Below are 12,500 nucleotides of genomic sequence, written 5' to 3'. Positions count from 1 at the left end.
AGAAAAAAATCTCCCATTAACAAAAATTGTTTTTTTTTTTTTAAATGAGCATGTGTATGTGTGTGTGTGTGTGTGTGGGGGGGGGGGGGGGGTGAGTGTTAGTGTGTGTATAATTATTTATAGATATTAGGAGTCTGTTTTAGTCTCTATCGCAATACCCTGCGAGCGTAGTCTACAAAAGATATAGCGAAATTGCGCATCATTCATTGTATTCATGCCGTGGCATATTTGCTTGTCGCCATTCCCCCGTTATATATTTTTGTTCGTCTAAAGGTTGTTTTTTTAATTTGATCCCCCGGGTAATGGACATTCGGGGGGGGGGGGGGGGGGGGGGGTTAGGTTTCGTTAGTTGAAGTAATATATATTTAATCTCTGACGGATTTTGCAACAACATCTATGCCTTTCAATCCCTGGCTTCTACCAAAAGGACGGCCTTTATGACTAAGCAAAGCTTTGATTCCATTAGATAGAAGGGAAGCTTACTCAGATTAGTAGTCTTAAATCTGTAAAGTAATGATATTTAACGGGGTTTTCATTTCACGGTAGCTGATCGTAGAATATTCGAATCCCACAAAACCGCACCCGTTTCGAATCCACGTAACTGTCGAAACTGCGCGGCTATGTGGTCTTGTGGTACGACACTCGCTTTCGGATCGGAAGGTCCTGAGTTCGAGCCTCGCTCGGCGCATAATTGAGTCATTTACTCACATTTTCTCACTGTACTCAGGTGTAAATGAGTACCTGGTCGTTAATAGAGTTGTCTCTGTCTGAATAATTGTAATATCGCAGAGCAGGCGTCATGTCTCGTTCTACTTGTTACGTGTTGCTGTTGTGCTGTTGGTCAGGGACCCCTTGTAAAGCGCTTTGAGCATATTAAGTGGATATTGCTCTATATAAAAGCTCAAGTTTTCGAAACGACACAATGTCCCTTTGTCCATCGATAAATAATCATTTTGTTTCTTAGTAATGGGGACGGGGGGAGGGGGGGGGGGGGGTGGTGTCCTGTTGAGTAACGTCCTATGTCCTGTCAGAATGCAGGCAAGTAGTCGCTACTGTCTTTTTCATGTTACAAAAAAGAAAAAAAGAGGTGTAGTGTGTGTGTGTGTGTGTGTGTGTGTGTGTGTGGGAGGGGGGGGGGGGGGGTATGTTCCATGGGCCTCATGGTGCTTTAAGAAGACTATTTTTATACCAAAGTAAATATTAGTCAAAGAAAATATTGATCGGAAGGTCCTGAGTTCGAGCCTCGCTTGGCGCATAGTTGAGTCATTGGAAAAGGCTCTTTACTCACATTCTCTCACCGTACTCAGGTGTAAAATAAAGAAGAAAAAAAGAGGTGTAGTGTGGGGGGGGGGTAGGTTCCATAGGCCTCATTATGCTTTAAGAAGACTATTTTTATACCAAAGTAAATAATATTAGTTATGTATGGTTTTATTTTGTTTCCTCACTGCTTCCCTTCCTTCACGAATCGATGCAATGGGATGATTTGGCACATTTCAGGCACTTGGCGAATTGTTTTGATGGTTGCTTTGTGTGGTTTTAGACGACTTTTTTTGAACGTTCATCATTCCTATTCATTTCACATCCCCCCTGAACGGGTAATTTGCATTGAGAAGCCCGTGGGCGTGTACGATATTTATCTTCGTGTTAATACATGGTGGGGCTAACTCTGAATACGAAACGATGAATGCTTAAATAATCGTTGTTAAAATCGGTGAATGCCAGACAAAATTGCTTTGTTTTATTTGACAATGTGGCTAACATGGTTTGCCTTCTTTTCGCCCATTATTGCAATATAATTTTTTTTTCTTCTTAAACTTCTCTCATCCTTTCATCTTCTTCTCTTGGCCCTACACTTTTGGAGTAGAATTTGTTGTACAGCTATCGGTCTCGTGGTATGACACTCGCCTTCGGATCAGAAGGTCCTAGGTTCGAGTGCTTTTTGGTCGGCGCATAGATGAGTCTTTGTAAAAGGCTCTGTACGCACATTCTCTAATCGTACGCAGAGGTGTTAAATAAGTGCCTGGTCTTTAACAGCTTTGTCTCTGTCCGAAAAAATGTAATATCGCTTAACAGGAGCCATGTCTCGTGATACGTGTTAAGTGTTGCTGTTGGCTAGGGACCCTTTGTAAAGTGCTATGAGCACGTTTTAGTGGTTAATTCTCTCCTTACCGACCATATTCATGATTATTCCAGAAATGTTATACCTACCCATCATAGAACTTGACTTTTTACACTCAAATTCATTAGAAATACGCAGGTACATACACTAGATATGCACATTTTTGGGCAGCATAAAAAGCTTTATAAAACAAAGGTTTTGACATAAAATGTTGTAATGTACAAAACAAATCTGATTAAGAAACATGCTCATTGTATCGTAACGAATGTGACGATTTTCCTGCAGTTGGTAAGGAGAGGGTTAAAAGCTGGTTTTTTAAAACGATAGTTGTGAGGAAAGTATACTTTTGTTGTTTTCCTCCCAAGTCATAGACAATGATAAGAAATAAAGTGGGTTGAGAAGTGTTAGAAGACATAATAGAGAATAAAAAAAAACAGCGTTGCGGCGATGGGAAGTGCGGCTATGTGATCTAGTGGTATGACACTCGCTTTCGGATAGTTGAGTCCTCACATTCTCTCACCGTACTCAGGTATAAAATGAGTACCTGGCCGTTAACAGCGTTGTCTCTGTCCGAAAAAAAAATGAAATATCGCCTAACAGGCGTCATGTCGTCCCGTCCTAAATGTTAAATGTTGCTGTTGACCAGGGACCCCTTGTAAAGCGCTTTGAGCACGTTTAGTGGATATTGCGCTATATAAAAGCTCAAAGCTCAATTTTGAATTTTTGCGGCGATGGGAAATTACGCTATCGCCGTAAAGGTTTTTTATTCTCTATTATGTCTTCTGGCACTTCTCTAATCACTTTATTTCTTGTTATTATCAACACAAGTGTCTGCCTCACTCACTTTTGTGAATCAATATATTCACATGTTAGACAGATTGTCGAGTAATAATCAAATTGAGGAAAGAACAATATTGACAATTGGTACGTGATTTGATCGCTATGATTTTCTTTCTCTCTCATTTCATTAATTTGTTGGGTTTTCGATTTAGTCAAGAGATTAGATTAAATGGACCGAATCGATGCTCGTACTTTAATTTAAAGCAACTTTAAAACGTTAAATCGACTTACTGAGTCAGTAACAAGAAATGCGAATTTAAAATAAATAAATAAATAAATAAATAAATAATAATAATAATAATAATAATAATAATAATAATAATAATAATAATAATAATAATAATAATAATAATAATAATAATAAATAAATAAATAAATAAATAAATAAATAAACTCCCTTTATTCATCCCGAAGGGGAAATTTGTCTTTAGGGTCTATTCTAAGGGAAGCCGCAGTGCAGCGCCGCAAATTGAGCTAGGGCGAGGTGACTTGCTCAAGGCCACACAACGAAGCGGGTAGTCGAACTCGGTACCTTTTGGGTACGAAGCAAAGACCGTACCGCTGAGTCACGCTGTCCAATGAATAGCAGTAATATTGTGTGAAGACACCTTTTTTCTTCTTCTTCTTCTTTCCTTCTCACAAAATATGAGAATTGCATCATTACGGAGTCTGAATGGAATGTTTTAGAAACATACCTTATCGGTTCCATTCTCGTCGTCGTCATCGTCATCCTCCTTATCTTCCTAATTAATATCATCTTCACCATCGCCGTCATAAGCATTATCATTCATATCCTTCCACTCCTCTTTTTTTTTTCATTCTCCGCCTCATATTCATCCACATGTACATGTGCGCGCACTACATAATATGTATGTGTTGTCTGACGTCAACGTTTTAAAGAATCCAACCAACCCCTCCCACAAGAACATACGCACACGCAAGCAAGCAAACAAACAATCAATCAAACAGACAGACAGACAGACAGACAGACAGACAGACACACGGCCACTAGCTGTGTCTTCCAATTAGTGCGGGGCGGTCCTTGGCAAGCTTAAGGACCACGGTCCTACGGTCCTTGGGAAATGAAGACCGCAAGGACCGGTCTCTAGACCGGTCCGTTCATTCTTGAACCGTTAAAGACCGCTACACGATGAAAACCGTGGCCTACAGGAGTAAAACACACGGAGTAGTCACACTCATTTCAAATTGTAACCTAATTAGAGAAGAGGGGTGATGCCTTCTTTATTGGCTCACCGTACTTCATTGTTACTTCGATAATTTAATAAAATTTGAAATTTATCCCCATTAACGGAGATAATGGCATCGCCCAAGGCGTTGATCGAGTTGTTCGTGGCGTTGATACACACACGCAACTCCTACCCCCCCCCCCTCCTCCCCCCCCCCCCCCACACACACACACATTAGAGGGCAGCGAGCATTGAAGAGTAAGAGAGAGACGTGAAGTTATAATAAGAGGGGGTGGATGAGGCGATAAGAGGGGTCGATGGTGACTTTTCGCCAGATCTAACAAACTCAGCTGCCCATTCATTGCTGAGTAGACAGGGATTCAGAAAAAAATCGACTGCACCCGGGATCGATCTCTGGCCCTTTGCGTATAAAGAGAGTGCTCTATCAACTGAGCTATCGGGGTCCCCAAATATTCTATTGGACCTTTTAAAAATACAGACGTTATAACTGTTTTTTTTGGACGGAAGAAACTAATGAAACTCATATTACTTGATTAGTTAAAACACCAAACGAAATTTTAATATTATTGTATTATTTTAAATGACAACAATGCGATAGAAAGGAGTGGCGACAAGAGATGGACAAAAGAAAACAAAAAAATCAGACTTGCAACTTGCTAGGTTCGACACACACACACACACACACACACACACACACACACATCTTTAGTAGTCACATACATTTCAAACAATAACCCATTAGAGAAGAGGGGTCATGCCTTCATCATAGATCATTGTCATTGCGATCATTATGGTGTAGTAAATTTTGAAATTTACCCCGTATAATGGAATCGTCCAAGGCGTGCGCCTCCTGTTCCCCCCATCTCACACACGAAAGGGCGGTTTGCGGAGTGGAAGGAGGTGGTCGTCTGTCTCTATGGTCGTCTGTGTCGTTTAGTGTATGGCAAAGGGGGGTGGGTGCGATTAATTAAGTGGGATGGGTGGTGATTGGTGGAAGATAGGCAACGAATCGCTGGGGAAGTAGTATGGCGCGAGACCGTTGAAAGGTGATAAGAAGTGAGGACCGCCGGCGGTCTTCCTCTTTGGGACTGGACCACGGTTCACAGCTAAAAGACCGTGGGACCGGTCCTCGGTCCGGTCCTCAGCGCGGCACTACTTCCAATTCCCTTTCTCTGTTTTCCAACTTGCTCTCTGTCTTGTCTTGGATTGAGATTATTTGGTTTTGCCCTAGCCCTGGCCAGAGTCCTTTCATGGAAGTGAAACTGCCAAATGTATATATATATTTTTTTTTTTTTGGGGGGGGGGGGGGAGATAATAAATATTTATTCTTCGTAAATAATCTCTTACAGTTATATTTCTTGTTTTGGATATAAAAGGATATGTAAGCATTAGAATATATTTCTCGTTGTGGAATCCTGGATGAGACTTTCGGGTGAAGTCAAACAAAGTACACTGATAGCATGCTCTTAAAATCTTCATATATGTTCCCTATTAAAACCATTCCCCTTTATCTTAGCTTTTCTCGGGTTTTTGTTCTTTTTTTCTGTTTTTTTTTTTTTTTGGGGGGGGGGGGGTTGTGGTTTTTTTTTTTACTTTCACATTTTTTTCCCCTTTTTACTGGCACTGACCAGTGACCTAGATGTGTGACAGCGCCAAAAAACTTAAATCCCACACAAACAAATAAACAAACAAACACACACACGTGCCTTATTTTTTAATTTCTCTCGCCTTCGCCTTTGTCGGACTATTTTATTAAATTCTTCATGGGTTCACGATTCCCCAGCTCTTCGGTGATTTGCATTGATACGCACGTGGGCGTTGGGGGATAAAGATCTCGATCCTACATAATTTTCTCCCGAGAACAAACAGATAAATGTATAGATAATCATTGTATTAGCCACACATGAAAGTTGCTGATATATTACGCAGTTTTGTGAAATGAAATTGAACAAGGATGGGCAGGCACTCTATTATGTAACATTCCCGCGTGTATACAAAGCTTAACGTGGAATCTAACACAATTATTTAAAATTGTCCTTTATTAAATTGTGAGGTAAAATCTATCGCAGACGTCGTAAATTGTCCGGTATTTAAGTGTGACTTATATATAGACCTTCAAATAAACCTAAGGATATCAAGTTTACAAAAGAAATTCGTGACGTCAGATTGTCAAGTGTTAAATTGAACTAAAATAAGGCAGACGGAAGGCAAATGAAATCATTTAAATATTATTATTATTATTATTATTATTATTATTATTATTATTATTATTTATATTATTATTATTATTATTATTATTATATATTATTATTATTATTATTATTATTTATTATTGCAAAAACGTATTACAATTAAAAATAAAGAAATCAGAACCTTTGAAAGAATAGAAATAAAAGTAAAAATGAAAATAGAATAGAAAAGATTTCCCCATGCTCATAGTAATTTAATGTCAACTGGGTTTCAATCAGAAATGAACTAATATTGCATCAAATTATTTAGAATCATCGTCTCGACAATCCAAACATCCCACCTTCTTGACCTGAAATTGGTGCAGGGTTTTGAGAACGTTATACAGATCGCTAAATAATCCGTAACGTGTTCAGTGGTCGGATAAAGAAATAATATGGCTTGGATTATTGGAGACCTAACCGGATTTTTCTCTCGGTTTTTTCCTCAAAGAGAGAGAAGAAGGAGTGGAAAACCAGGGAATTAAGTGGAGGATAAAAATATGAGGGGGATTAGAAAGCTCAACATTTATTTTTCTTTTGGCTTATTGGGTGTGCGTGTGTATGTGTGTGTGTGTGTGTGTGTGTGTGTGTTTGTATGTCTATTTTCTCTTTTTTTCCCCCCTCCTTTCTTTCTCTCTCTCTCTCTCTCTCTCTCTCTCTCTCTCTCTCTCTCTCTCTTTCTCTCTCTCTCTCCCTCTGTGTGTTTGTGTGTTTAAGTGTATAAGCATGACATTCCGTGTGTTTGACATTAGAAAAACAAAAATGTGGTTATTGATGAAATGCGTTTGGATAAAATACTCACGACACCCGCCAGCCAAATTTAACATATGTACTAACACACAAACTGTGTGAACCTTTAACGTTTATAGTCTGATCGATATGATTTACTGAGAACTCATCAATAACCGGCTGTGTTATAAAAATAATAACAAAGACCTGAGTGACGTCAACTTTGTTCCTTCTTTCAGCTGAATTTTATAAACATCCTTTTTCAAAGTTTTCTTCTTTCCTTTTATTTGTCTTTATCACAGATCCGGATTCCATCTACACAAGCTTCTCCAATCCGAACTATTTCCTGAACCGACCAACGTCTCTATCCACGTCCACCAACAACAACAAAACCATCAGTAACAAAAACGGCGACGAAGCGGCCTCTCTAGACAAGTTGTCTCTGGCCTCCGACTCGAACGATCACTACAGCGACTACTCGTCCTGCGAGCCGACTCCAACAACGCCGGATCGGTCTCTGATTCTGCACAAGCTCAACTCGGCAGACGAGTACGACGATTACGACGACGATTACGTTTACGGCGATAACGATATCGACGACGATGGCGACAATGGTAAAGGTAATAATGGGAATAGTTGTCTCATCGAAAGTAGCAGCAGGAGCTCTGGGGAGGAGTCCGGGGAAGACGCTGCCATGATGAAAAGCGATGGTAAAAGGAAGAAGAGTGATCGGGACGACCCCCATGTCTACTACGGTATTGGAGGTCTTCCCTGGAGCAAGTCGAAGGGCATTTTAGGATACTTGGAGATGCTGGAAAAACAGGCTCAAGCAAGGTGAGTGGGTTGTTGACTCCTGTGTTTAAAAATAAATGAATGTGCACATTTATAAAAAGCATCTCGACGGCTTCACCTCACTCAGTATGCTTCGCAATTCTTCATCTATCCCTTATCTCCCTTTCCCTGGCGATAACATGGAGCCATATTTCTTTGGAATGTTACTGGTGAAGAACGCGCAATGTTTGCTGAGAAATAAAGGCTATTACGAACATGCACTACATGCACTCATCTATTATACTTATTACACTATGTATTGTGGAAGTTAAGATACATCGAAACGACGTCATCGATCAAAATAGGTCCGGTTATATAATCTGTAGGTGCGCGCAAATGAATTTGGCAATAGGGCGGCCAGATAGCGATTCCCAACTTCAAGTGACCGAGCACAATGCCATAGCGAACGTAGACACCGATTCTACGTACTGTGAAGAGTGAGAGGCGAGGACACAGTCACGCTGTTGAAGTCACGCTGTTGAAATACTCTCACATAATAAGAGCACGTGGACACTACCTTTTACTTTGATTTATTCTTTTAATAAAATATAGAATGTATGAAGATATTGACAGTGACTATAAAGATTAGTCAACAATTTAAATAACGCAAATCAAATCGACGCATAAGACAAATTTAGATAAAGAATTATATTTTTTTAAATATAAATATAATTTTAAATGTTAAATCAACTTACTTTTTAATTATTATCATACTAGTACTACAGTATTGTGGAACAATGATCGAGACGAATATTTTAAACCATCAATTTTGATTAATTCGGTAGGGCGGCCAAATGATGGCGACTCCCAAGGTAAAGGTCAAATTAAGGACCGAGCATTACGCGCCAGTAGATTTTCTTTCATTTGAATCAAAGGGTAATACGTAGTAATAGAATTACCCTTAATTTAAGAAAGTTGACAAGTTTCTTGAATATCAATCTGATTATAATAGTTTTATAATTTAAGCCACTACTTCTGTGCTCGATGGCTAAAATTATACATTTGCTGCAGGGAACAATGTGGACCCCAAAAAGAATAGACCTGCCAGGCGGCTTTTCTTTGAACACACGCTCTCTCTCTCTCTCTCTCTCTCTCTCTCTCTCTCTCTCTATTTCTCTCTTCTCATCTCTCTCTCTCTCTCTCTCTCTCTCTCTCTCTTTTTTTTTTTTTTTTTATAAAAATTTTTTTTGTCCTCTCTCTCTCTCTTCTCTCTCTCTCTCCTCCTCTTCTCTCTCTCTCTTCTCTCTTCCCCTCTTATCTTTATATATCTATCTATCTGTCTGTGCCTATGTATTTATCTATCTACCGAAATGTACGTATATGTATATATATATATATATAATATATATATATATATATATATATATATATATATTGTGTGTGTGTGTGTGTGTGTTTTGTGTGTTTGTGGGGGGGGGGGTGTGTTACTGTCTGGCTGTCTTATTGAATATAGCAATATCTATCTCCTATCGTTTTCTTGCTCCCATCCTTCCCCCTTCCCACTCAATTTTCTATCATTTTCTGCGTCGCCCTAACATCAATAGTAATAGTTCGCTTAGCCCGATTTTTTTTTGTTCTATTTTCTTTTTCTTTTTTTTTTTATACCAACATGTGATCAAATAGATTTATTCAACAACTCTCTTGGTCTCTTAAATCAATTTGATTAGAAACTCCAAGGGACCCCTTTTGGACCAGGACATTACACTACAATGAAATCGCCGTTTGGGTTTTGTCATTTCCGGACCTATTATTAATAGACTAATAATATTAATAGACTATTTATTGGATTACCAATTAATATTGCTTGTTTGATCAGTTAAACGGTCAGACATTAACGCATATTATTTATCGGAAACCAACGTGAGTGAATGCGCTATGATCGGATACATTATTCGATTACTTAGTCGTGGGATAGTGAGAATCGTTTGACACGATTATTGCTTAGTAAAGTGCACACACACACACACAGAGAGAGAGAGAGAGAGAGAGAGAGAGGAGAGAGAGAGAGAGAGAGAGAGAGAGAGAGAGAGAGGAGAGAGAGTGCAGTGGTTCAAAAGGATATTTAGTACATTTTTCTCTCTGTCTTGTTCTTTTTTCCTCAATAATTTGTAGAATTATGCATAATTACAGCAACCATCTATTGACCATTTGACTCGTTTTTGATCTGTCATTACAGTATAAGTAATAATGAAGTATTTGATTTTAGCGGAGATACCGAAAGTAGCCTACTGTTTTTAAGCAAATAAATTGCCCTTCCCTTTTGCTTTTAAATTTTGAAGAAAAATATTTAAAAAAATAAAATTTGCCAGTTTAGGTATGAGGCAATTTTTCTATGCTTCAGGGTTGTTGGCGAGTATGTATATCATATTATATCAAGTCTAATTTTCTGAATGGACCACAGTATAATTTGTTTGTGTGGGTGTAGATAAGTCCAAACACCTTCGAATGGTGCCAAATTTGATATGAACAGTAATTGTTGATGAAATCATTACGCAGAGATTGGAGTGGGCAATGAAGAAAATGGGTTGGTGGGTGACGAATATTGAGAACTTTTACGATGCTCCGGAGATTGGAGTGGGCAATGAAGAAAATGGGTTGGTGGGTGACGAATATTGAGAACTTTTACGATGCTCGGAGATTGGAGTGGGCAATGAAGAAAATGGGTTGGTGGGTGACGAATATTGAGAACTTTTACGGATCATTCATGTAACGACTATCTACGTTACGACAATGAAAAGAACACGTGACAGTAAATCAGCCTTATTTATTGTTTTCGTCTCCTCTTGGTCGTTTGGATTTTGGCTAGTATATTATGTTACACAATATCCTTATTATTCATCAAGGTTTACCAGAAACGCTCCATTCTGGGGGTAAATGGATAATGAGAGCCAGGTTCTTCGTTAACAAGGTATAGTATATTCACCCCAGGTCAAAATTACACAAAAATTATGAGTTACTTACCATTGCAGACTTGCATAGCATAATAGTATCTGGAATCCGAACAAAATTTGACCTCGACCCAGCTGTCTCATTGGGTCTCTTCGGTTTGTGAAGTAGGGAGGGAGCAGTGGTTCAAGAATGTATTAAGTACTTTTTTCTATGTTTTATAAAATCAGTTCTCTTTTTTCTATTGTCTGTCTCTCGCTAGGAGGTCCGAGGAGAAATAAAGAAATAGATAGGTATATAGATAGATAGATAGATAGATAGATAGATAGAATAGATAGATAGATAGATAGATAGATAGATAGATAGAGAGAGAGGAGAGAGAGGAAGAGAGGAGGGGGGGGGGGGAGAGAGAGAGAGAGAGAGAGAGAGAGAGAGAGAGAGAGATTGTTATTGACAACCCAATCGACTGATATTTAACACACGGAACTGCTAAAATTGATAATGGAACACCGTATCATATTTCTTTCAAAAAGTGTTGCCTTAGCAACGGCAGTTCTCTTGGATTAGTATATAACTCATTGATTCAGCAGAACGGTCTCTGCCCCTCCCCACCCCAGTCCGAACTTAATATGATATTATCGGCGGGAAAAAAATAGCCAAAAAGCTTGCTGTTCTGGGATTATAAGCAAAACTTCCCTAACTGAATGTCACAACATCTTTAAATCTTTCTTTGTTTTTCAGAGATGCTGCTCAAGAAAACGGAGAACTAAGAAGGGAAGACGATGACGAAGATGATAAAGAGAGTGATGATTACGATGATAATAAGAAAGCAACGACCAAATCGAATGGAGATGGAGAAAATCCCAATGAACAACAAGAAAATGAAAAGTAAGATTGATTACTGAAAAACGAAAGAATAACTAACTGCCGTCGATGACCCAAAAAACTTTCTTAAAATTTATGTCGGTAGACAGCTCTTACTTCTTCATACTGTCGATGAATTTGATTGATTCCCAACTTGCCAACTAATGATTAACGGTAAAAAAGTCTCGGGTTTAAGCTTTCTGACAAGTTCTATTTCGTCTTTTTTAATCAATTGATTTTAAAGAGTTTATGGGCAAAAGTTTTAAAAGGTGTTTAGTCATAGTCGACAAAACTGCACTTGGTTTGGCCGTGTTCAGAAAATGAAACGTTATATTATATATAGATAGATCGAAGTTGACGTCACTCCGGCCTTTTTTATTATTTTTTTTTTTTTCTTTTTTTCTTTGTTTTTTTTTTGCCTTCTCGTATTGACCAGACTATAAACGTTTAAGGTTACACATAGTTTTGTGTGTTGGTCCGTTTTACTTCCGGATGGCAATTTTGTGAGCTCTTAGCCAAACGATACTATCTATAGGAAAAGCCTTGCTTTGGGATGGGAATTTGAAATACCATTGCATTGCAAATATCAAGAAAAATGCACACAACTTTGATTTAAATTTGGTCAGAAACTCGTCTACAAATATCGATCCGATGTTCGTTGGTCAAGTACCTAAACATGGGGCTTCAGCGAGTTTTTTTGGCCTAATTTTAAGAAGCCCCGTCGGATTTTTTTTTGTTTTTTTTTTTGGGGGGGGGGGGTTTTTGTTTTTTTTTTTTTTTTTTTTTTTTTTTTTT

At 38.5% G+C, this 12,500-nt stretch overlaps 1 protein-coding gene across 3 annotated transcripts in view; it reads left to right on the top strand.

Annotated features, from left to right (window-relative positions):
• LOC144971576 (amyloid beta precursor protein binding family B member 2-like) overlaps positions 1 to 12,500 on the top strand; it is a 133,777-nt gene that overhangs the window by 64,850 nt on the left and 56,427 nt on the right. For all 3 annotated transcript variants that reach the window (XR_013645158.1, XM_078912620.1, XM_078912619.1), the window contains 2 exons: positions 7,427 to 7,958; positions 11,583 to 11,729. Coding sequence is in view for 2 of the 3 variants with exons in the window: in XM_078912620.1 (XP_078768746.1) it covers positions 7,427 to 7,958; positions 11,583 to 11,729 (679 nt within the window). In the remaining variant the exon portion in view is untranslated. The remainder of the gene's footprint in view (positions 1 to 7,426; positions 7,959 to 11,582; positions 11,730 to 12,500) is intronic.

The sequence above is a fragment of the Berghia stephanieae genome, chromosome 4, assembly GCF_034508935.2.
Source record: "Berghia stephanieae isolate SIO BIC M18660-M18661 chromosome 4, UCSD_Bste_1.3, whole genome shotgun sequence".
Classification (NCBI taxonomy): Eukaryota; Metazoa; Mollusca; class Gastropoda; order Nudibranchia; family Aeolidiidae; genus Berghia; species Berghia stephanieae.
The sequence above is the reverse complement of the archived record's forward strand: the minus strand, read 5'-3'. Positions and strand labels throughout refer to the sequence as shown.